General features: G+C 37.4%; 1 protein-coding gene across 3 annotated transcripts in view; it reads right to left on the bottom strand.

Annotated features, from left to right (window-relative positions):
• The window catches only part of LOC127957380 (protein FAM102A), a 30061-nt gene extending 3685 nt beyond the window's left edge, over positions 1–26376 (bottom strand). Inside the window, exons 1-10 of one of the 3 annotated variants that reach the window (XM_052555902.1) lie at positions 26095–26376; positions 25797–25840; positions 25393–25713; positions 5615–5735; positions 5121–5150; positions 2057–2173; positions 1494–1540; positions 1232–1386; positions 935–1042; positions 61–262 (exon numbers count right to left, since the gene is read on the bottom strand). In XM_052555902.1, coding sequence (XP_052411862.1) covers positions 61–262; positions 935–1042; positions 1232–1386; positions 1494–1540; positions 2057–2173; positions 5121–5150; positions 5615–5735; positions 25393–25538 — 926 coding nt within the window. In that variant the 5' untranslated portion in view covers positions 25539–25713; positions 25797–25840; positions 26095–26376. Of the gene's footprint in view, positions 1–60; positions 263–901; positions 1043–1231; positions 1387–1493; positions 1541–2056; positions 2174–5120; positions 5151–5614; positions 5736–25392; positions 25714–25796; positions 25841–26094 lie in introns of all 3 variants that reach the window. The other 2 variants (XM_052555900.1, XM_052555901.1) reach the window with 2 other exon arrangements.
• Between the last annotated feature and the right edge of the window lie 288 nt (positions 26377–26664).

The raw sequence follows: 26664 nt of genomic DNA, 5'->3' as shown, positions 1-26664 counted from the left end.
TGCATTAAACATAAAACAACAAAGACTTTTAGTATCTTGGTGTTGATGGTGACTCCCCACCTGGAGGGTCTGTTTGGGGGCAGAGCAGGTCGTGGGGGACGTGGGGGTCTCTCTGGTTTAACCCCTTCTTTGTCCGGCTCTACGGGGCTCTCGATAGTGGTAGACGTTCCTCCGGATGTGTTGCTGCTGCTGGTGGAGGTGTTCCGCCGGTGCTGGGACAGATCTGTCAGGCTGGAGGAGTGAGAGTGCTCCGTACTATAGCCTGCATGGAGGACAAGCACATCCCACAGGACTAAGGGTGAGCAGCTGTTCTTGTGATTATAATAAGCAGTGTTGTGAAAGAACGTCAAAAAAGAAAGAAAATTGTTCAAAAGAATGTAAGTTAATTTTCCCTTTAACTTTTCAGCCTCTAAGATTTTACACTACAGTTCAAAGGTTTTTTTTTTATTATTATTATTGATATTCAGACAAGAATGCACTACACTGATGAACAAGTCACAGTTATGACATTCATATTGTTACCAAATATTTCTATTTGAAATAAATATTATTCTTATTACAGGAAAAATGTACATTTAAAAATATTTTCAAATAGTAAAAACTGAAATATTACTACAATTTAAAATAACCGTTTTCTGTATTTTTAATCAGATTAAAAGAGAATAAGATACTTTTCCTATTACCGACACCAAACCTTTGAATGGTAGTGTATGAATGTACAAATTTTTAGAACTCAAAAATATCCGTATTATTCATTGCTCCTGTTTCATATTGTAAATTGCAAAATAATTTATTCAGTTGTAAATCTAAATGATTACATATCAATTTAATTTCAGAAAGAGTAAGATTGAAGTGTAGTTTGAAGTTGTTTTTTTATACTGTAATCTGCTATAATCTGTACCTGATGCTCTTTTGATCGTGCCCTGAGTCCCACCTGAGATTTTGCTCTGTTGGCTGGCAAAGCTGGAGTTGCGAGAATGTCCCGTGTGAAACACTTCATCTGGACTGGACAGGTTCTCCTCCAGTCCCTCCTGAAGTCCTCCTAAGAACAAACAACCTCAGGTTAGCACCGTTTATTTAGAAAGCCCAAAATATCGAACAAAAACAGTAGTTACAAAATCATCATAAAATACTTTGCATTTCTAATACAATTGTAAATGTAAAGGATTTCTCCACTTGTTAACATTCTCCAGATTTCACAGATTGTCTACTGTAGGCGTGTTGGTCATACCAGAGTTGTTCCCAGAGGATCTGCTTTTGACGGATCGGCGAGTGATGCCACCGAGGGCTGGTGCAGAGTGGTCGGCGGTGCCCTCTCCCTTGCGGTCCAGCTGCAGAGAGGGGTCCTGCCCAGCCATGGCAATGGTCTTAGCTGTGCTCACGGGCCTGACGAAGAGTGGAAAGACAAGTTTAGATATCATCAGGGAGCAATAAAAGCTTGTACAATAAAAGCTTGGAACACAAAGTTAATCCACAATATACAACATGCTCACGTTTTGAAGCAGGGATCTCCAGAGAGAAGAGTCATGCCAATGGTAACCTGTAAAGGAAGATTCACATTTTACTAAATTAAAGAGTTTTCTGTATCATAAAATAATGCATTTTGATCGCAAAATTATCTGCTTCTGGAAAGCTACACATGAAATATAGATTTAAAATGAGTAAAAATAACAAAAATATCTATGATTAAATGTTGTCTGTTCCATTTCTCTTCACATTTTCCCTCTTGACATGTCTACAAGACAGTGAGTCAGTCAGTCTGTCACAACAGGGAGCGAGTGTGGGTTGATGAGATGGTTTGGCCAGTCACATATCGCCCACACAGTGCAGAAAGTCTAGATGATGAGGTTTGTACTGACGGCAAATAGACTGGTGCTAAGATTAATGCGGAGAAAAAGGTTCCTGGCCTTTTAAAGATGAAAAATGAAGTGTTTGAGCTTTCAGTCAGACCGAAGCCGATCAAAATACACACGTGTAGTGTCAGTCCTGAAATGAGATAAGAGACAGACAGCACTTACACCCACATGAACAAACATTTACACAGAGACACACTCACTTTGAGTATGGAGTTGTCCTGCCGAGTGTTCTTGGTGTCGTAGCCCTCTAGTATACAGCAGCGAACAGTGGAGCCTGATCCAGCAAACTCCGCCAAGTTGAGGTCAGCAAAGCCCAGCTGGAAATGAGAGAGGATTTTAACTTCACTTCAGCCATAGAAAAAAAATCTAGCTCTTAACTCTTCCAAACAGGTGTCTGAGTGAGTTCTCCACTTATACCGTCAGCTTAATAAGCATGACACCAGGAATAAGTCAGGGAAAAGGAAAGCAAAGGGTTAACACTTAAGGGCTCTCTTATGTAACTACAGGCATGTGAAGCTGGCAGAGTCAGTCATGCATGAAATCCCTCACAGTTTCTCACTCGATAAAGGTTTCTACAACACTACTGACAAGCATTCTTGTTGCTCACTTCATACAGTTATCTACAATCTCCCTCTCTAACTCTTCTTTCTCCGAAAAATTCTATTAACCTTGGTTAATGATATAACAGTAGCTGATATAATTTTTTCCATTTCCTTTATTGGATGAACCCCCTATACAGTCAGCACCGAAGCACGTGACCAGCTGGCCTTTAGAAATCATTGATGTGTGATATTACAAGGGATAAAGGGACAGATGCACACAGAATATGTTTTATTATCATACCTCGAAATAACCCATCATAAATATTTTTACTGCCCATGACCAGAATTTTGTATCAATTTTAATACAGATTTTTGTGCCCATAAGAATAGCATATCATTATATATTAACCCTTAAAAATACATTTATTCACTAGTTTCCATGGTTTAATCTTTGTAATAATTGTGTTAAAAATTTAAAAGATTGGATGACCAATAACTTTCTCATATTAATTTCAGATAAGACAGAGATATTAGTTATTGGACCAAAAAACAGTGCACAGAATTTCATAGATTACAATTTGCAACTAGACGGATGTACTGTTACGTCCTTTACAGTCAGAAATCTGGTTATTATACTAGACAGCAACTTGTCTTTTGAAAACCATTTCCCAAATTACAAAAACAGGGATACAGAGACACTCTCTCTCTCTCTGTTTAAATCTAGATTAAATCTCTTTCACCAAGCATTCTAATAATGCATCTCATAATTTTGGACTGCAGTTGTATCTGATCAAATGTGCATTATTATTCTTCAACTTGGGTTAAACTAATTAATTTTACTTGGTTGGAACTGCAGCTATGCTAGTTATGTCTCTATTTGTTTCTCTGTTTTGCCATAGGATGTAACTAAGATTTACACAAGATCCAGTCTGGATCCAGAAGACCTGAGAACAGATGATGTATGAAACATGTTACCTGTCAGATGACATCATATGATGCAAACCCTGAAACAACATACAGAACTAACAAATATTGCTACAAGTGTGATTGCATATAATTATAGCTGTTAATAGTATTCATAATCTGTTTGACTACGTCTTTAAATTTATTTTTCCAAAAATATTTGCCATGTGCACATAAACTAACAGTCACCACTGATAAGCTACTATTAAATATTGTAGAAATTTAATTTTATGTGAAGCTGCTTTGCAGTGATGTGTATTGTAAAAAGTGATATACAAATAAACTTGGATTGAATAATTCAAATAAACCTCTAGAGGAATACAAATGCTTATATTTTTTTCAAATTTCTTATGCCAAATATGAAAGGTCCGGGTCCGACTATTCTTCTTGCTATTATGTTAGTTTCTAATAAGCTAAATGATCAACAACTTGCCAAGTTTAAATCATTTAGTGTAGTATTTCATGTTATGGACCCTGGGTGTAGAGTGTCACCTCAGGTCTCTAACCTGAATAATATACACCTGCTTGAAATGGAGACTATAACAAGCAGCAGAGACAGAGACATCGGGTTTTTATCACATCTTCTTACAGATCTGTGCATGTGTCTGTGGCCTTCCTCATCTATGCTTGCTGTTCCACTGCTGTCTTTAGCACAAACTGGTTCCTCTGTGACTGGCACACTTCTCCTTTATAGAAATTACTCCTGCTTTTAAAAGGTTTATGTGTTTTATTCCAGACAACCTTGGTTTTCTGTGCTCATTCTGAGACTGAAAATTGCCACGTGGTTAAATGATTCGCAAATATTTTCCTTTAGTAAATTCGTGTTAACTCATTTCAGTTCAATGACACTGATAAGATAACTGTAAATGTACTGTAGCATTCAAATATCCACCATGGCATAGGTTCCCTCTAATTCATCTTAAAGGTCATATCCACCTCCTCCTTCCTGTGTTTCTTGCTTATTCCCAGTTACAGTCCATTGAGCTGACCTCCCTCATACCCTCTTTCTGCTGCGCCAGCATACGGTTTTGACACAGTGCTCCCGCTCAGGACGTAAGCGTTCAGTAAATGAAGAGAAATGGACACGGATGTACACTCCCAAACAAAACATCCTCCTGGAACTCATTACATTATAAATGCAGAAGGATTCCTTTAAGGGGTAGGTATAGGTGTAGGGTTATAGAAAACACAGTTTGTACAGTATAAAAACCATTACACTGCAATGTCCCCATAAAGCATGGAAACACAATGTGTGTGTGTGTGTGTGTGTGTGTGTGTGTGTGTATAGTCACACTAAGGGCCTTTAAATGTTTAACTGTTTAGGAAATATCTCGCATCCTTTCTGTCTATTATCAGTGATTGATTGCTTGAATTTATTGTACAATTAACATAAGGTGGTACAAGCAATGATAACTGTGTGGTTTAGAGATTCTCAAGGTGTGGAAACACACGTCTATTGTAGGCCCAGACCAGAACACTGAATCCCTAACACTAACCTCCCATTGCATTACACTCTTTATATGCATGCAGTATTTCTTGCACAGGTGATGTCATGTGTGTCACCCAGTACAGTGTGTAAACTGGTATACAAGCATGTAACTCGCAAGAGATTTGTGTATGTAAACATATAAAGCCCCAAGGGGAAAAAAAACAAACCTTTTGTATAACAGAGCATGAGAAAAAATGTGCATTATAGACCGTACAAGAGGAACAAACATTCAGTTGAAATAAAGAAAAGGGATGAGGGGAAAGCTCCTACCTTTGAAAAAGCCTTTCCACCTTTAAGTTCCTGCAAGGACAAAAGAGACAGAGAGAGAGATTATTTGTTATGCAATGTTTGCTATTGGTGTGGTGACGCTATGAGGCAAAAGGAGTGAAGGGTAATGAGAGCAAAGGAAACCATGAGACAGCAGATATCCTGTATAGTGTAAACCAAACTGACGGAATACCTCCATAATCTCTGTTAAGTGGGATAAGGGTGTTTTATTCAACCACAGATTTCATTTTGAGCAAGAGCATATTAAAATTGTTTTGAAACTACCTCCAGCAGTTAATCTTTAATTTTTTCTTCAAATTTATTTTATGCCTACATTTTATTGTTTTAGCCTTGTCCTAGATCCAGTATTTGTATTTAATATTCTAAACTAAGACTGAAGTAAGTGTCAGTGACCATAATACAATCCATGTGATCTGTAAAAAGGTAGCATGATGTTTTTATTGTGGGTCTTAAAATGTTAAGACTATAAGACTAACCTTACGCACAGACACTCGGCAAATGCAGGGGTCCAGGACCCCCGTGGCAGGACTGGCACTCATCTTACACACAAAGGAGAACTTCTTTCGCCAGCGAACACAGTTCTCCTGAACCTCCTGCCTGTGGAGAGAAACAGAGAGAGAACGAGTTATCAACATTATTACAAATCTTTATGAGACGGCCGGTGAAACATTGCCGAGGAGACACAGATAAAACTAAGAACACAATGGACTCTTGTGCAATCTATTTACTGGGAATAATCGCTCTTCACCACAACAGTCCATCTTTGTGAAAGAACAGGACTTTGCACAGGAAATGAGAACATTAAAGAATCAGATTAGAACACAGTTGAGCTCTCAGCCACAAACGAAGTTAGACTGGCAGCAGACGACGTACAGTATGAAATGCCAAAGGAACCATTCTCATCCTTTCATCTCTGCAGACCTCTTTGATGAAAGTGGGTCAATATGTTCTCCCTTCACTTTCGGTTATGTTCCTTGTCATCCATGCTCTGCATTGCTCTCTTACATCCCACCACTTTTAGAAACTCTGAATGGATGGTAAAAGTTGTCTAATTGTTGGTTGGTGTTTTTTTTGGGGGGAAACTCAAAATATTAATTTCAATGTATACAGTAAATACTGTGCTTTTTTATGAAATGTTGATGTTTGATGTCAGTTGTGTGTTCTTGCTGGTTTTTATTTATTTATTAGTATTAACTTTTGTTATTATTTAATAATCCCATTAATCAAATGTATTAAATTGTCCGTTATACTTTGAGAAATATAACATAATAGTGTGTTGTAATACTTTAAATAAAAATACAGATCCTTTAAATAATTCACAGAAACTACATGCACAAATGCATACATTAACATTGACGAAGTTTTAACATGAACCCTTTTATTCCATTCAAATTCAAACATGCATCTTTCTTTCAGTAAGCTAGGCCCTATGTGTTCAGTAAGCTTGTTTCAGTAAGCTATGCGTTTTCAAGGCTTCAAGGTTTTATTGAATGCTATCTCTATACAAGTGCAAAGTTATGCATTCGTAGTCTTTTATTTTGTAATTTTAAGAGCAATAAACATATATTGCAATGTTAAGGAATTCATGTTTTTTTGCATTCAGATATGTAAATCAACATGTATAATTGTTAGTAGTCAATTAATGGGGAGATAATCGAAATCGAATCGGTCTGAAAAAATTTTATATATAGTATATATATAGTAATTATTTTTGTGTCAATTTTGACTGTAGCATCAACTGAGTATTACGTATATTAGTATTAGGTGAGAGTTCTTCAGGAACATTATCCGTCTCCTAATATGGTCACTGCAATCACAAAACCAAGCACTGTTGTGTCTGTCTCTCTAGATAAAGCTCCCTCTCTTATCCTTTATATTGTTTGGTGCCTGGAGGTAGATTTGATGGCCTCCTCCTGTCCTTTATTTACCCTGGGCTTGTTGCCAAGGCATCTGTCCCTGATATCCACCGGCGTGCCAGGGAAAATGAGTGCGGATAACAGCACATCTATTACCCCAGTGTGACCCTGAACAGACTGGCCTTCCACTAACACCACACACTCACCAACTGCTGATGGGCTACAGGTCACGTTTGACTCCGATAGATATGTCTGATAACAAAGATAACTTAGCATCCCAGACTAAACAGTTAGTTAGTTAGCGGACTAAAAATCTGTCCCATTTCAAAGCAAACTGTGAGCCAAAACAACTCAGGCTCATATTACACAGATTAGGCTGAGAAAGACTTCCAAACTCACTCCACATGACACACACGTTTGCACATGACACACGACACACACACACACACGTTTGCAGCTACAGCCCCTGGCTTACAATTCTTTCAGAGTCTGAGGAACATCCCATTGCTTTGTTCATTTGAGTGAGATAGTGTTTCCTTCCTGTTCTCTAAGTGACATCAGACATTCACAAGTTCCACTGAAACACTCAAGCACCTGTCAGCTCACAGCTGGAGGATGACTCATAAAGATCAAATCAAGACTTTCTTGGTGGTCTGAAGATCAAAGGAGAACAGAATATTGTATTTTTCGTCCTTAAGTTTTGAAAGAACAGACCTCATAGAAAAAGCATTATTAATTAAACATGAACTTTGTAAATATAATGCAGTATGGTGAATCACAAATGGCCCACAGATTAGCTAAATGTTACAACCTTCCTGACATTTTATATCCTGTTCCTTCAAGTTCTGAGTCTATTGTCACAAGTCCAACTGGCAGCCCACAAAACCACTTCGGCAAAACATGACTGGACAAAATTATAGGGTTATTCAATCACTCCATTAGGTTGTACGGAAATGCAGAAGGTCATGGGCTTCCTCTGTAGTCCTGATGGGTTTTTAGAAGAAAGCTGATTCACATTTATAGTTAACAAAATCTGTGGTTATTATTATACCTGAGAAGACAGAAATTACACGGTCATACCTTAAACAAGAATTTTAAAACTGCTGTATGCTTTTAAAAGTGCATTCTTTAGTGTGTATATATATATAAAGAGAGAAAGAGAGAGAGACACACACACACAGTACTGTGCAAAAGTCTGACAGTAGCCAGTGATCAACACAGAGATCTGATCTGATGAAGAAACAGAACAAACTTTAGACAGAATAAATCAAGAAGAAGAGTGGCAATGTCTCCAAGACACCTCAAGAAACCTGCAAAGCTACAGTAATGTGCAAAGTTTTAGGAACTTGTGTAAAAATGCTGTAACGTGAGGATGACTGTCACAAATAATGCCATAAATAGATTTTATTAATTAACTTTGATTAACTTAACTAAATTAGATCAACATTTGGTGTGACCACACTATGCATTAAAAAAGCTTTTGTCCTAGGTACACTTGCGCATTTGCAGGTAGGATTTTTGAAGCGTTTTGGAGACATTGTTACAGTTCTTCTGGATTTAGTCTGTCTCAGTTTGTTCTGTTTCTTCAGGTTATTCCAGACAGACTGGATGATGATGAGATCAGATCTCTGTGTGGAGCACTGGTTGCTGTCAATTATAAATCAACGGCAAAAATAATGTTTGTAAATGTAAACTGATATTTGCTACTGACACACTACAGCAAAAGATAGAAATAATGGACTTAAAACCATTTTTTGTTGGAGAAAATACTAGTAGCCTAAGCAAAAAAATTAGAATTATAAAGACATTCTCAGTTTTGTTCTAAATGGTGCACAACCAACAAACATCAAACTGAAGATGGATGAAAAACAATGCTTCTCCACATGGGGTTTATTAAAAGATAAAAGACATAACAATCAGCCACTGAATGACTCAATGTCAGTAAACACAGACACACACACACGAACCCAAAGGTACAGATATGTACTGTAAAGTGGCGTCCTACATACTCTCAGATGATATGTACTTGGGGTGACATAGAAAGATTCACAAAACAAATCCAGATTAGAGCTTAGTTTAACCCTGGATTCATTAAAACACACACACACACACACACACACACAGCTCCAACAGCCATTCTCAGATGAGTCAGTACAAAGCTTTTGTAACTAACCACAGGTCAGATGGGAAAGATAATCTGTGGGATGAGCAACCTAGCAAATCACTTGTGCCACAATGAAAATATCCTACTTTACTGTAACAACTTCAATCTGTGACGTGAACAAAGCTGATAAAACTCCCAATCTTTCACAATAAGGTGAGAAAGTTAATACTTTCCATTATGAAGCAATTTCTTTTTATTCACTACTTTTGAAAAATAAATAAAACAAAAATGGGCCAGCCAACTCAATAAGGGTAACTCAATGAACGCTTACATTTGCTGTATTAAACCATAATGTGGTGTGACATAGTGGCTAAACATCACAACAGTTAGGTTTGAATCACATGAGAGATGACTCATCAGCTATTACTGTTGTGCCCATGAGGAAGCCACTGAACCCTGGGATGCTCCAGCGGGACTGTCCAAATACAAGTCAAAGTGGATAATGGACATGGACATGTGCCACTGTGGTATAATGGTTAACAACTGACTTTATATCATGATTGATGACTGCCATAATATCATGAAATGTGACACTCCTTAGCCATAACTGTAATCAAATGAAAGCAAGCTATTTAAAGTGTAAAGCCTCATAGACCTCATTAGAGTTCAATAAACAAGGATCGATCCTCTCTGGACTCACATCTCAATATCAAAACAATGATAAGGTTCCACTTGTTATGAAGATGTAAATCATTAGTGGTGTGTATGTGGATTCTAAGTGGTTTCTTGAAGTGGTGCCGGTTTCACTTTCTTGTTAGTGTACACGTGTTATTCTAGTGTACACTTGTAACTCTGTGCACCTTGTCTTTAATAAGGATTTTAATGCATGCTTCCAATGTAAATTAACAATTAGTAAATACCCTCACAAACAAAGTAGGTCTTAAGGGAAAGTAGACAGTTGAGAAAGAAAGCATACGTGTAAAGTATACTGGATCCGGGCAGCTCTTAAAGTGACAGCAGTCTAATATTCCCGCTATCTCTCATTCATGTTAATCAAACAACAAAAGAGAAAATCTCTCACTTTAATTTTCATTTGTATGTAGCATTTCTTTATTTATTTATTTTGTTGTTCTACTGTAGTTTTTTGTCCTATTGCTTATTATTAGTTTCTAATTCTTATTTAAATCACTGAAAGGTTACAAGAATCATTAAAAGTACATTTATATTTATACAGTGCATTCAGGCTATAAATTATTTTACCAGTATGTATGTTCCCTGGGAATTGAACCCACAACCTTTTTGCGCTGCTAACGCAATGCTTTACCACTGAGCCACAGGAACCAAAATTTCTATGGAAATTTCCATGGCATCAAAAAAATTTTATAACAAACTTTAAAGCAAAATAATTAAATTGTGATATATATATATTGTTACCATAATATAAAATTACTCATATCATATTATAAGATTTAGGTCATTTAGCCCAATCTTTAAAGTCCCCCTGCAGTGAAAATTAAGTTTTTGTTGTTGTTTATTTGTCTATGTGGTGTTTTTAATATGCTTTTAGACAAACCATGTGCCAATCCATTAATCAACACCATTGCTGAGTATTTTCTCCTAAAAACTGTAGTTTCCCAAAGGCTGACCCAGAATTGCGGTTTGAAACAGCCCTCATTTTGCTATGTCACAAACCAATAACCAATCACGTCAAAGGATCGATTCCTATCAGTAGCATGCAAATACACCAATACCAGCACAAAACCCAAAATAAATTACAGCAAAAAACCCATAAAGCCGTGGTTTAACGTGAATTTAGAACCGCTAACTTGCATTATAATCCGCAGCAACAGTGTAAAAGTAGCCTGGAACTCAGACCCACCTCTCCCAAATGGGCGTTTGCAGTTCACAAGTGCTTCAAGGCGTTTGCACTGCTTGCGGGCGCGAATTAAGAATCACAAACCGCTGTATTCGAGTCTTCAAGGCATTTTAGGACACAACATCATCAAGTAAAACAAATGTTACATTATTCACTGTAGTTGTTCGCTAGTAAAAACATAGTTTTATCAGTTATTATCTGTGTATGCCATAGTTATGCATTTACTACAGTTCAGTGGATCAAGAGGCACTGGCCGTTGTGACTGAGTGAAGGCAGGACTAATTTGCATATTCATAGATCAGCTTATAGTAAATGAGGCAAGGGTGTTGTGTTACATTCAAGCTATTTTAAGGCATGAGAAAATTATTTCACAGGAAATGATGATCAAAGATAAGTTTCAAGGGAAAAAATATTTGACTACAGGGGGACTTTATGAACACCTAAGAATTGGCATGTAAGCTAATGCACGAGCAAAAAGAAAAAACATTTTTTAGAAAATGCAAATGTTGCTCCAGTAAGATTTTTTTGCAACCATTTCTGCTCGTGAAAATAAATGTGCAAAATGTGCAAACTGAACAAATTCTACAAAAAGTGATTTTAATGAAATCCCCTACATCTCTGCTCAGTTTTATCTTACTTTGCTCCCTCTTTCTCTCTCACATAGACATAGAGTAAATGTCCAGTTAGTCTCCATTGTTACGTAAGGCCCATCCCACAGGTGTGCCATGTCACTGAAGGAAGAGACAATCTTACATAACCTAGACTTCTGGTTCCTCTGTCAAAGCACTTATCTGCTGCTCATGAGGGATGGATGATTAAACTACGGCTTACTCATTCGATTGCTGAACAAACGTACCGTCTCTTCTTGTAAACTTGTAAAAACTTCAAAGCATGTAGACCGGTGCAAACAAGCTCAGACCAATGACATGATGAGACATGACAGAGCAAGTCAGAGACACCTGCATGTCAAGAACACGCAAATATAAACAAAATGTAAATAATAGCTCACAGCTATTACAGCCTCTTGTACCACAAGGTTTGCATTTTTAACATGCAAGCTTTTGAACCTGTTTTGAACCCGAATAGCGGTTTTTAAACACATTATATTTAAAGAAAGAAGGTAGGAACATCTGATTTGCATTAGGTGAACCTAAAACTCAACAATTAATTGGTGCTCTCAAAGGAGGATTGGTGGATTAGTCAGTCTGTCATGTTAGTTTTGAAAACATAGTTTTGCACATCCTTATTCTGTAAACACTAACATTTTGTGCTTTTATAACAGAGTGGTTAAAAGAGCCATCTAAAGTTTCAGCATTTTATGTTTCCCTAAAGACCAATTATAATACAAGTAAAAGTTTTCAGCAGCAAAAACAGTTATGATTTTGTTTCCCCACCCTCTCTCTGACCACTACAAATAAACAGGGTGATTTTGCTACTGCTCCTGAATGACAATATGTAAAGGATATTTTGAATGATCTTTAGGGGTGCTCTGATTGATTGTCAACTGATCTCATAAAACCTTTTATCTCTCAAAATGCAAATGGCTCCAAATCACATCACGTCTGCACTATAAGCGAGTTGCATGCTGCACAGTCGACACAGGAATTGTCACTTGCACTATTGGGGCAGTGTCTTTTATACAGGCTATGATCATCACTAAAGTTTATAAATTGCATTTTTTCTTTTTAATTCTTGCCAGTGTTTAAACCATTCAACGCTCATGCGGTATTCTGAAGACCACGCGCTCATGAAAAAACTTTTCAGATCAAATGTTACATAGCAGGGAATTCTAAATGTTTACTTAAAACTTTTATATAAAATAGCAGGAAGAATCCTGCTTTCCCCTTTAATAAAGGCAAAAGGACGTTCAAACTCATCATGCACATCTGTGTAAAATCTGTAACAGATCAGAGAGGCAGAAGATGCATTCCTCATCTGGATCAGGGAGAACAGGAATGATGGAGGGAATCAAGTTGGAATGATTAATGAAAATATGAGTCACACAGAACATACAGTCACATGCACATGTATGCACACATGCATCCACAAAGCACAGGCACACACCTTCAATGGGATAGAATTAACACAGAGCATATGGGATTAGAACGATGTAACATGAATTTAAAGGAAAAATAAACAACATGAGCTACTTCACAGATATACACATCATTAAGTTGCACTGATGTCATGCAGGCTGCTGAAAATAACAGTTGATGTGACGTGGATGTGTGGCGATCACTTGCCATATGAGCACACTACTAGAATCTACTCTGAGCACAACAGATGGACGTATGGAGAAGATATGCTCACACACTCTCCATATATGGAAGCACAGAGCTCTGGGAAGAAAGAATGAGACCGTTTCTAAGAAGCGACAAGCGATTTGTGTGTTTGCACTGAACATAAATATGCAGTACAATGTAACACTAACACAACCTAGAAGCTATTTTTTAACATACAGGTGAAGTTGGAATATGGACCAATTAGATTTTACAGTGGGCATGGCTACTTATTACACACTGACTTGTCCGAACTGGTTAGGTCAAAAACTTGGAATTACATGGAAAAGATGGAACTTTTATCACTTTTTATCGAGTCACACCTGGTTAGGACTTGGCTTGAGATTTAATGAGGTGAAAAGCATTTTACTGGCTCCAGACATGTCCGTTTTTGTGTAAAGTTTTCTGGACACAGGTCGACTATACATGCTTTATTTGCTTTGGATGGGGACCTCTGCCACTGAAACTTTAGCACAACATCCAAAAACAGTGAGTTTTGTGGAATCACGTGGGATACGGACATGTGCTGCACCTTAAAACGTGACCAACTCAAGATTATCAGCCCTGATGAATTATTCATGGTTCTTTCCATCATGCTGAAAAACTCAAAGAGAATGCGATGTGAAGCACTGGAGTGGCTGATATCTATATTTCATCACTCTGCAGAGCTCATTAGCTTAGTGAAGCATCTAGTACCAAACACACAGCCAGGATGTTTTAAGGAAAATAAATCAAGCAAAAATTGTTTACTGTAATGTCTTCTTGACAGGGCATAACCTGTGTTTAGATTATTCCTTACAAAGAGATGTAATGGAAAAAGGATGAGGGTGGGGGGGATGGGGGGGGGTTTGTATTTTAATACTTTTCAAATGTTTGGGGTCAGTAAGATGTTGTAAAAATTTATGAAAGAGGTCTCTTACGCTCACCAAGGCTGCATTAATTTAATCAAACTTCTTCTATTTGTCTATTTGATCAAACAGTTGTACTGCTCAATATATGGAAACCATGTGCAAACCATGAAACTTTTTTCAGAATTACATTTTTTCAGAGTTTAATTTGAAATGGAACACTTTCTTACTTTAAAATTTGAAGTAAAAATCGTTTGATCAACTTAATGTGTCCTTACTGAATAAAGGTATTCAATTACTGCCACCCAAACTTTTCAATGTTCCTTTACTTGTGTAAATATATAAAATGTCTTTCATAAAGAGCCTTTTGGCAGCTATTCATAATTCTTTATTTTTCTGCATGCCCTCATAGAGTATAGATCTCTAATTGTGCGTAAGGGTGAGGTATGATGTTGTCTTGGTGTAAACACAATAACAGCATTCCAGAGGTTCCACTGAGAGCATCAATCTTCTCCCAGGGTAAAGAGTAAAGACTATGCTAAGATCATCCCTCGCAAACACAATGACTCCTAGCCTCTTTCCACAAACACTCTGCTGGGACAGAAGGGCACTGCTGTTGTTGCTTGTGTCTAAAACACAAAGACTATGACAAATGGAAAAAAAACTGATTCTGCATGGAGCATATTTAGAGTTAAGCCTCATGCAATCAGTTGACAGCAGTGGAATTAGCATTTTAAACTAAGTATTTGGTCTGCATTCTCCTTGACGTCTTTACATCTTTGCCCACACAGTGAGGAATGCTATATAAATTCATCAGAACAATGTGTATTACTGAATGCGCACTTTCTGCAGTCTGAACTGTAGCCTAATTTCCAAACCAAGAGTTAATCTGAGCCTATCTGTTTAGACAGACAGTTAATCCAGGACTGGTGTTAAAGCCCATACTCCTGTAAATCTACACAAACATCTGGATCAGAAACATGTTGTATTAATGTGTGCATGTACAACAAAGAACACTACAGATATGCGTATGCTCGTCAGATACTACAGAAGGTAATGTGATTGGGATGTGTATGTATGCTTATATGTATAGCAAGGCATTCATTGGGTTGAAGAATCTGATCCTGCTACAGTCTCAGTAGAAACTGATTTTGATTTTTACGTCAGACGGGATGGAAACAGCACTTGACCCACAAACTGTTATTTTATTCAGAAGCTTTAGCGTTAACCTTTAGTTAAAGTATTTCACAATACAAATAAGCAGCAATGTGTAAGGGAGAACTGTATTCAGCAATCACAGACATTGCTACTCCGAGTTAGAGTTCTCAGAAGAACCCTGATTTACCTGAAAAATAGTAGGTAATTTTCTCCATAATACCACTTTTGTGTGAGAAAAACATAGGTCTTTTTCAATTAGGATGGGATTAAAATCACAAACCATGCTCATGAAACCTAACCTGTCCTGATGCTAAACTTTTAAATACAAAAAGAGAATAACCAATTACTCTCTCTTTCTCACAGATTAAATGAATCTACAGATTCAGTCATACAGAGGGATCTGCTTTTTATTGCATTATGTAATGATCTCTCATGCGCTGAGATTAGGCTGTACCTGTGGTAGGGGATGGGGGCCAAGAAGAGAAGAGTGGTTTTGTAATGCATTCCAGCTCTCAGAGATTCCAGTCATGTTGACATCTCACAGGTTCAGGCAGTGACACACAGCTACCAGAAACTTCTCTCTCAATGCTGCCATTCAATACCATTTGAGGTCTAGGGGGGACAACCAAAAACAAATGCACTCTTTCTAGAGGCCCAGTCATCTTAAACAAGTTCTAACTAATGTCGAAGTCTACAGCTATCCAAAATGGAGGATTAATCGACCTGCCTGAGGATGCAAAGATTGTATCATACGTAAATTGATTGACCTGCCATGAAAGGAAGAATTTACTGTGGTTGCGTAGGTGGAACTCAAATCCATCTTGAGTTTGATAAATAATCCATTCACATTGAGGTGAAAAGGCAGCAGTTCATGGACATTTATGGAGAGCCAATGTGAATATATGCACACACCACCGCAGAAATAGCTACAAAACCCTATCACACTGGATTATAACCCGGCTCTTTTCCTCTCTGATAAGGTATGCAAATAACAACCACGTAATATACAAATTACCACGTAATATACAAAGAAAGGTCTGTAGACCAGTCCTACATGATTTACACACTTGTATTCAACCTTGCAGTGTGGTTCACTCTTCGTATCTCTAGAACAGAGGCACTAATTAATGGGCTTTGAGGTCAGGGTCTCTGTGAGTGGACCCTGTGGACTGCATTTGCCAACAAAACCTCACTTTAATTGATTACTGATTGGCAGCGTTCAGAAGGTCGGAATTATTGGAATGGTTGGTGTGGAGGAGGATTGGTGACGTAGAGACACAAACTGCTTTTAAAGAGCACTAAACACTTTCCAATCAGTAATCAGAACATTGCTCTTTCAACTGTGAGCTGAAATCTGGAGGTCAAAATGGAGAACTGCAACTTTACAGTCATCTCTTATTCCACTGGAATGGATCAGAACACATGGGACAGGCCAGAACCTAACAGAAGAGCCAGAAACACACACAGGCCGATGCAGATGAGAAAATCAAACTCAGTCTTTATGAGAGTGACATACTGCCAATAACTATTGCACGGAGAGCCAAACAATATGAAATGGTGCTGCTATGGGAGCTCTGGTTACGTGAAAACAAACAATTACAAGATCAACTGAAAACAACGAAGTTATCAAAGCTGATAGAAACAGAATGCTAGAGAAAAAATACAAATATCTTTGAAACTCTTTGAAATCAACTCCAAATCTTTACTGCGAGACCAGCATGCACAGCGTCTCCTGATGTTAGTCACATTTTACTGATCCAATCTTTACAGGTCAATTTTCCCTTCACTTCTTTCTCTCTCTCTCTTTCTCTCTTTCTCTCTCTCACGTGTCTGTGGTTAGAGGAGTTGTAGAGACTGACTCAGGCTCTCTCAGCTGACTTATAGAGGGAGAGACCCAGAAAGAAAACAAGCAAGAAATGAAGGAGTGTAGGGAAGAACGCTGCTGTGGGATTGACAGAGGCAAACTATTTTGTTCTTTAAGCCACTGGTTGAATATTCCAAGCTTCCCTTAATAGTTCTGGGAAATTGTGGAGCTTTCTATAGGTCAGAAGGCATTGTTGCTGTAATTGACCCAGAGATGAAATCCAAGGATTCTTCTGCTGCTTGTCAATGTAAGCCTGTTTAGAATGTAAACTTATGTCAAATGGTATAACATGCCTCAAAGAGATCATTTGTGAAATTATATAAATGTATAGTATAGCATTAAATATAGATCTAAATGGGTTTAATTTTCCCTCATTCAGCTGCTGGTCCTTTCTATGCCAGGCATTCCTCAAAAAACAGGCAAGACTAAACTTACCAATACTCTAAAAAATAATGTTCTCCATGTAGCCAAGGGGCAAAACACTTTAGTGATGATTACAGTAATTTATAAATATGTGCATTATGATGAATGCTAAATAGCATTACAATGTCTCTAAATTGTGTTCAAGGACAATAATTAACATCTATGCATGAAATTTAAGATTTGTTACATTAAATATATAATAATAATAATAATAATAATAATAATAATAATATGTAATAAAGGTGTTGATGAGGTGATCCCTCTCCCTCAGATACAACATCGAAATCCATTTCTGATGGACAAAATCAAGTCCAGCCCTTCTCGATTGAGAAGCTGTTTCACTATACATCACAATGGGAAATTTTATATTATACACTGTATGCTGAACTATATATGTGACTTAACACACACATGTATAGGTCTACACATGTACACACAAATACATGCTAGCATGTATCTTTTATCTGACAAAGGAAATTAGGAGAGGGCCGGGATAATAACCCAATGGTAAAGACAAATTTGCCTCTGAAAAGAAGCAGCCAATTTTATTACCTTAAAAAGAATTTGGCCTTTGATCTAGCAAGCTCTCCAAGCTTGTCTATGAATGAGGGTCCAAATTCTGGGATTAACTGCTTCGAGATCACGATCAGAGTGCAGACGGTGTATATGACAGCAAATGCATCTTAAGTGGACAGGAACAGTTTGGAGGAAGAGCAGAAAATAAAGCACAATGATTTGCTTCTTAACATGCAGAGGCACAGCCACAAAAGCATTGTTGAGGAGAGGGAAAAAAAGACAAGTCTAAACAGTCTAAAATTATTTGCATAAAGAACGAAATGTAAGGGCAGCAGGGTGCTAAGTCACCAAGTAATTTCTTTCCTTGGATGTTTAAATGGGCACTTCAAGCCAACAGAAACAGCAATAATAAAGTACTGCTGGAACATTACAGCCAGCTTAATGCCAGTCATTATTCACCCGAGGAGTTTTCTTTCTTTCTGCGGTAGGTTGTCTCAGAACAAGGGCTTTGATTTAGGCTCGGTGTATGTAATGAAGTATCCAGACACTAGAGCTGAGCTTTGATGGTGCAATCATACCAAAACATGTGCTCATTTAATATAACCCAAATCTATCAAACAGTATTAGTCCCACACTGTACTGCAACAAAACAGCCATGAATACACTGATATAAAGAATCTGACACGTGAATGCGTAAAGAATGTTCTAGAATCAATAGAATGGTAACAATATCATGTTTCGTCCTGTTTGGGATTGTACGTATTGTATGAGTTTTGCCCTAAGCGTACAAAAAAACAAAACAGTTGGTTGGTGTGGCTGTATTTTCATAATAGCAGGCTATACAGTATCAAGGCTATGGTTACTTTGTAAGAGGTGTGGACATACGCCAGAGATAATGTCTGTTGCTTGTGCTGATAATACAGCTTAGTCTACACCATTTTTAGAGGGTTTTAAACAGGCTGACTGAAGATTTGAGGTGGAGGAGATGTGTTTATTAAAGCTGTCAAGAAACAATGTCATCTTGCATACAGCGGTGTGAGGAAAGGAGGATTGTATGAAGGGGAGGGTGGTCAATTAAATGGACATTCCCAACTATATTGTTTGTGAAACCCGGCAGCTGAAATTCAACCCCTTTAAACCTGTGACTATGCGAAACCAGGGTGCATAAGATACAGCTGTGAAAGAGCTGCAAGAGCGTAACTCTCACACAAACACTTGAACAGATTTGTCAAATACTGCAACATACATACAACATGAGAAATAAGCTCAGTCTCAAAAACCTAAAAAACTAAACTAATCTAAAACTATTTCTTGCGACAGAAGGAAAAAGGGCAGTCATGTTTTGAGAAGTAAAGCCAGTCCTCATTCCCTCGGTCCCTCCACCCTTCTGTTCCCCCAGGACTTCATTTAACCTACTTCTGTGTGAAACTCACTTCCAGATGGAGCTCACTTTTTATCCGTCTTCCACTTTTTCTTTCCATATTTTCCCACAATATGCCCACAGACTCTTGAATTCATGGGAAAACGAGAGATAGTTCTTGACTTATGTTTCGGCACACCACTGAGAGCCACAGAAACTATATTCTGCCCACTGTCAGGACTCTATGGGTGCATGATTTATAGAAAGTTAGTATTTAAGATATCTGCATTACTGACACTAAACTGTCTCTGTGATTTTACAACTATTCATACCTACTATTCAATCATTGAATGGCATTTTTATGTCTATTCTTTTTTATAGTGCATATATTATTGAATGACTATAATAAATGAGACAATTCGAAAGTCACTAAGTATCTTTTTATTTATCAAAGATGCAATAAATTGACCAAAATTGACATCAAATACCTTTAATGCTACAAACGATTTCTATTTCAACTTTCTATTTATCAAAGAACTGTTATTTCAAAGGATTCCTGAAAGATGCTGAAGACTGGAGTGATGGTTGCTGGAAATACAGCTTAATACATTCAAATACAAAAAGTTATTTTAGATTGTAAATAATTTCACACAACATAATAGATTTTATGCAGCCAGTTATATTAAGAATAAGCCAGTTATTAGCCAGAATAATTACATAGGCTTCAAAAATCGAATCTGCCCCAAAAATTTGAAAATCAGAAGCAATGTTCAATGTTTTGTACTGACATTTAGACTACTCGCATTGCACACACACATTTGATCAGGTTCATGCATTGTCTGGAAATCGAACTTGTTCTGTTGCTAGCTTTGGGCTCTGCTGTTTGAGCTACAGGAATAATAAAGTGTTGCTTAACAACTAATACAATCGTTTTCTTATCTTATCTTAAAAACATGAAAACAGAAGTGGCATTTTTCTGTTAGAGATTGTAAAGATAACTGATATGGCAAGAGGGCTCTCACTCTGCTTTTACAGTATAGTGGACTTATTCACATGATATGGTTTCATTTTTAAAACAGGCCTTACTTTGACAGTTATCAGTGTATTGTTGTGCATGCAAACACACATTGCAAGTTGAAGGGATTATTTTTGCGAGTTTTATCATCTGCCAAAAGAAAAGTCCAATCGCTTAAAAAAAAAAATTGTAAGTCTTGAGTTATAGCACATTTCTCCTCAACAAAATACAACAATTTTAGGGTATAATTTAAGTTAGAAGCAGATGAGATTAGGGATGAGTCATGTGCCAAAGTTTGGATGTATAACAGCAAGCACTGCTAATAATTGACTAACGGATGTCTGTAAAAGAGTAGCTGATGGCAAAGTCCAGTTGTTTACAGTAAACGCATGACACCCTCACTGTTTACCTACATCTGTTTGGTTCACAGCAATTGGTCTCACAAAGTGTTTACAGGAGGTGGTTTAGGAGCCTCAGCCTGTCCCCGCTGAGAGCAGGTGCTCTGCTGAGACTCTGCTGCTGATCTCACTGAGACACCCTAATACTGATCTAATGGACTGCTTTATGTCCATGAAAAAGAAAATAAGACAAACAGGAGAGAAATAAAAATCACAGTAATTGATTTTAATAAACCCAGAGAGCACAGATAAGCTGTTGTTTTTGGGGTGCATTGTGGGAGAGAGTTAAGCACCTCATATTAGCATTATTCCATATGTGTATGAATGGACTTCTTTTGGAGTATCAGATAAACATATATGACTTGAATATAATATTGATATTAATATGTCTCTGAGTGTATGAGAAAGACAGAAAAGCTATACAGCCTATATACTTTTTATACAGCCCATCCTCTGTTTAATAATGCTCTAGTTTTAGTTTAACCATAAACACCATTCACCACCTTTAATCTTAACTTACATGCTCATTAAAAGTGTGCATTGTTGTGGAAGTGTGTTTGTGTGACACCTTAAGTGCCACATTTTCAATGGTTTCATTAGATACCCTGTTGCTAAGACACTGAACACAATCCGCCACAGCCGTGAATGAGCATGAATGGGTTCTTGGCAATGAAAAAGAACCTGTGTGTCTGTTCCGGGGTGTAACTCTTCCAATGGAATCTCAAGAATGAGGTTGTGCTCAATTTGTCAAAGCCGGTCCCAACAATACACAGTGAGCAGAACGAAACTGGATCCGTTTCCTTCCTTCAGTTTACTCTTTGTTCATTTAAAAGCATCAATCAGCACCAAAAGATTAAATATAAAACAAAAACGGCTTTATAATGTAGTGGTCAATCATTTTTATTTTTTTAATGGATGCTGCCAATATCTATACATTAAGGTCAATGTGTACACAATATAACCACATACAGTATATACTACCATTCTAAACTTTTGTAATTTGAAACTGCAAAAATCCTCCTGATATTATATGTTGATTTGCTGCACAAGAAATATATTCATATTATATCAGCGTTGAAAACAGTTGTGCTTAAACATTTTTGTAGAAAGTAGGATTTTCCTCTGTGGATTCTTCAAAAGAATATAATTTACTTATTGCTAATAACAATTTATATAGAGAGAGTTTTATTGGACAGAATTTGTATCATTTCCTTCATGGATAATGAATATAGCATATTTTATTTTATTACATTTTGAGTACATATTTTGCTCAGTGCTTAATTTCAGAATTTGAGTAATATTATCTCTAATATATGCTTAAAATAATTATATTATCCACTAAGAAAATTAGCCAAGTTCCGTTAATTTGTCAGATAGGTGTGGTTATTACTGGCCAAAGCCAACAATCCCCAAACTGCCTGACTGAATGGCGTGTTACAAACTTCCCCATTCTCCAAGAATTAGAATGAATATAAAAACTGTAAATAGGTATCATTAAAGTTTTTATCTATAGTGTCAACAGGCCTCAGTGCTTGTGCAGAAATAAACCTGTGTGAATCAAAGGCACATGACTGCGGAGTATTTAATGTCTGTGGAAGGCTGAGGAACAGAACAGGAAGGAAGAGAGATGAGCATCCCTTTAATGATTACAATTACAGAGCAATTTCATCGAAAAACTGACATCAATGAAGAGACTAGGGCACGAAATACACACACACACACAAACTGTTCCTTAGCAACTGCTGCTTCTGTATAACCTCTTCCACAGTAATGATACACCTTAGGAAAATCTGCAGCAAGAATGCTATATAACTCAGACTAAAGTTATTCAGATAGATCTTTTAGGGTTTGGGTGCTGCTAACCACAAATATGGAGCACCAAAAAAACGTAAGGTTATGTATTTCACATATCATGACTGTGACTGTCTGAGAGGGACCTGCATGCGTCCACCTCTGAGCATGCCAACCATTAAAAAGCAGCCCTATCAGCACTTCAAGCTCCACTGCCCTCCATCCGCTCAGCAAGCCTGGGCAGCCCCTGGAAACTAATGACTTCTGTCCACATCCTCATTAACCGCCTCAGAGAAAGTTTTATCATCACGTTGATCTGACTTCTCTTTGCATAAGGTATATGCAATAATGAAGCATGGAAAAGCTGCAGAACGAGTTTGAGATCAGCTTAAGGATGCAAGATCTCAATGATACTGATGCTCTAAATATTCGAGTAATAATATGGGGCATTCTTGGTCTGTCATGACTGAGAACTTACTCTTGTCAATCAAGCACTGTATGAACTCAATCTACACTGATAAAGAGAACAGAAAGCTGAAGAAACGTGAGAGAAAGAGAGAAAAGAATGAGCGAGGGGAGGAGGGCAGAGGGAAACAGGACCATGGCTTAGGCAGACAAACGGCTCTCTGTTTGGACTATCACTGAAGTCTCTGTCCAGTTTTTCACTTTCTCTCTCTTACCCTCTTTTTTCCTTTTGTGCATTACTCCTCTATCAATCTTGCATTCCATTTCTAGCTCCGATCTGCCTCTTGTCTTGTTTTTTTTTTCACTTTCTATGCCTTGATATGACCACACACACTGTTCCTGCAATCTATGCAATCGAACCTCTATCGGCCAATCTGAGGAATGGTGGTGTTAGAACATTCATGACATAACCCTCTTCTACCTTCTCATGTCAGATACACAAGGCATTGTGCAGAATGAATGCGGAGGTCATCTCAGTGCACCAGAACGAGGGCACTCTCTGTGCCTGGCACTGCTAGCAATTCAGTGCACCCACACAATACACCACCCCCAGTCATATGCCACTAAAAACAACTTCACAACAAGAGGTATTCAAATAGACTGACACATTACTGTTTCTTGTGCTCTCTCTGGAGGAAATATTATTAGTTTTTCATGTTCAGCTATGTTGAAATCAACTAGACAGATTATCTGATCCAAACCACTAATTAACTAACCATTGTCATTTGGTGCCATTTTACCATTTAAAAAAAAATACTATTTAAAAATACACATTTCATTTTTAATATCTCATTTTATTTTATATAAATAAAAGGCTGAATTTATTTTGATCAAAACTCATTAAAAACTGTAATATTGTGAAATATGATTACACTTTATAATAACTTTTCAATTTTTTTTTATCTATTTTAAAAAGTAATGTATTCCTGTGATGGCAAAGCAGAATTTTCAGTCATTTTTTCTTGTCATTTTTTTCAAGCTTTCTGTGTCAAGTCATCCTTTAGAAACCATTGTAATGTATGGATTTGCTGCTCACTTCCTTTTATTATCAATTTTGAAAACAGTATTTTTGTCAAATCTGTGATGCATTCTTTAATGAATAAAAAGTTCAAATAGGAAAAGCTCTACCGTTATAAATGCTTAGTATACGTATATATATATATATATATATATATATATATATATATATATATATATATACACACAAACAACTTTATATATATGTGTGTGTACCTGGTATTTATCACATTATATGCCCTCCACAAGGATAGTAAAACCAATAAATTGTGACCTTGTGGGCACATTTCTAGGATTGGTGTAGGGTGATAGAAAATACAGTTTGTACAGTTTAAAAACCATTACGCCGATGGAATGTCAGAATAAAACATGGAATAACAACAAGTGTGTGTATGTGTGTGTGTGTGTGTGTGTGTGTGTGTGTGTGTGTGTGTGTGTGAGATCACATCAAATGCGAGATTCATCCAATCAAAGTCTTTTTGGAATTCATATGGTGGAATCATAAACAACTTGTTAACATATACAAGTGCTGATTCACTCAGATTTACTAATGCACATGTATTCTTCTAATTGGGCAGAGTCTGATCAGTCTGGCCTTCTAAGGGCTTAAGCCTCCATTTATAAACAATCCTACTGCAGACATCTGTGTGCTATCATCTTAAACTACAGTCCAAGTGCAGAGATGTGTTCAGAATTAGTCGCAAAGGAAGAAATCATGGAAATGGACATGATTGAGCAATTCAGGCTGTCTCTGAGCAATGATTAAAAGAGCAAATCCTTTACCTGGGTAAACAATGTAAAGAATGGCAGTGGTTTGACCCTGACCCCTAAAAAAATGTCTTAACTTTTGATGTGAGACCCCTAAAGCAACCTGTGTGGTCTTGTAAGTGCACTTCAAATGGACTCGGAAATTGTTGAGCGCTGCAGTGCAGGCTAAGAAAAAACTGAGGGTCTGAACAAGTGCTCTTAATGAAACCTATATCAAAGACAACAGCAAATTCTATAATACTACACACAAATAATGCCTTTCCAACTATCCTAGAGCTTTAAAGAACATTTTACAATGCCTACCTTCATTCATCAACAATCATACCATTTTTTATTCACAGTAAGTTCAAAATAAGTTACCAAAGTTAGTGAAATAACTATAAATATAGAATTTGCAGTATTTTTTAAACTGTAGCATCTTATGAAAAGTTACCAGAGTTTTACTGCCCTAGCAAATGTTTTATTTGGCAGAAATAAAATATTTCCAATACAGTCAGAGAGAATCCCAAATCTTACCTGGATGAAGAAATGGAAAAGTCTCCGCCATCCAACAGCCTGATTTTGCAGAAGAGCATCCCGTTCACAAACGGCACAGCCGTGAGCTCCTCCAGGGTGAAGTGTATCTGAAACTTGAACTTCTTCTTTTTCATTAAAAATGCCATATTCTTTGGAGACTGGATTTTGGATGTTTGAAGGTAGAGGTAGATGAAGATAGGGCGATAGCTGCAGGTTTTTGTTGTTTGTTTGTTGTTTTTCTAATCTGGTGCTTGGAAGTCCTTCTCAGTGTATGTGCTTTGGTTCAGCATCTCTGAGAGGACTGAGGTTGTCCAGAAGAACCTGGGGTGTAAAACTCACTTTTAGACATACTGGTCAGACAGCCTCTATACCAACTAAACACTAGAAAGTACATCATAACTTACCTTAAAAGCAACACAGGGGCAGGACTGCGGGAACGCTACAGTCTCTGCAGAAAAGCAAACACATTCCCTGGAGAGTTAGTTACCTTGAAGGAGTCCATTATATCCAGGTGTAAAAAGATCCCTGGTGCTCCACTGGCACCATTCATTTAATCATAGAGAAATATCGTATGTTTTTTGAGAGTTACTGACAATATCTAGAGAAATGACCATCATCTTTTCTCTCTAATAATCGAAAGCAGTCGCCTGTTCTTCCCAAAGTCTTAACTGAAAATTTGAATACATACAGTTGAATACTTACGTCGATGAAGAGTTTCAAATGGCAGCCATGATAGAAATCACTGGACGGAACACTTCAGAAAACGACCCATAATAGAATTAACTTACTTGTATCGAAATCAACTGTTTAACGTTGAGTCAAAGGGAGATTGACTCCTCGGCTGAAACTGTCTAGCTCTTTAGTAAACTCCTGCAACGTTAAGCGCCGCCTCCACGGACGCGTGGATTTCCCTAAATACAGTTGAGTTCACTGAGAGAGGTCGAATCTCCCGTTCCATCCACAAGAACTCAGCAGAACTCCAGACTTTACTGTTAAAAGGGAAAACATTCAGAGTTCAGCGTTGTTTAGCTTTGCTATTGTGTAGGGTGCGATACTGGCTTGAGATATTCATCAGTAACGTTACCATAATTACCATCAGCGTTTTCTAGGGAGGCAGAAAACAAACGTTCGTGTTGTCAAGGAGAATCTCTAACTTGGAGAATAAAGAAGATTTCGCGCGTATGTGTTAAAGCAGAAAATCGCTTCTTAGGATTTGTTGGGAATGTAGCGCCATCTTGTGGCCGGATATTTGCTAGCTTATTCGAAATGCAT

This window comes from Carassius gibelio, chromosome B5 (genome assembly GCF_023724105.1).
Source record: "Carassius gibelio isolate Cgi1373 ecotype wild population from Czech Republic chromosome B5, carGib1.2-hapl.c, whole genome shotgun sequence".
NCBI lineage: Eukaryota > Metazoa > Chordata > Actinopteri > Cypriniformes > Cyprinidae > Carassius > Carassius gibelio.
Note: the sequence above shows the minus strand (reverse complement) of the source record. Positions and strands in the feature narration are given on the sequence as shown.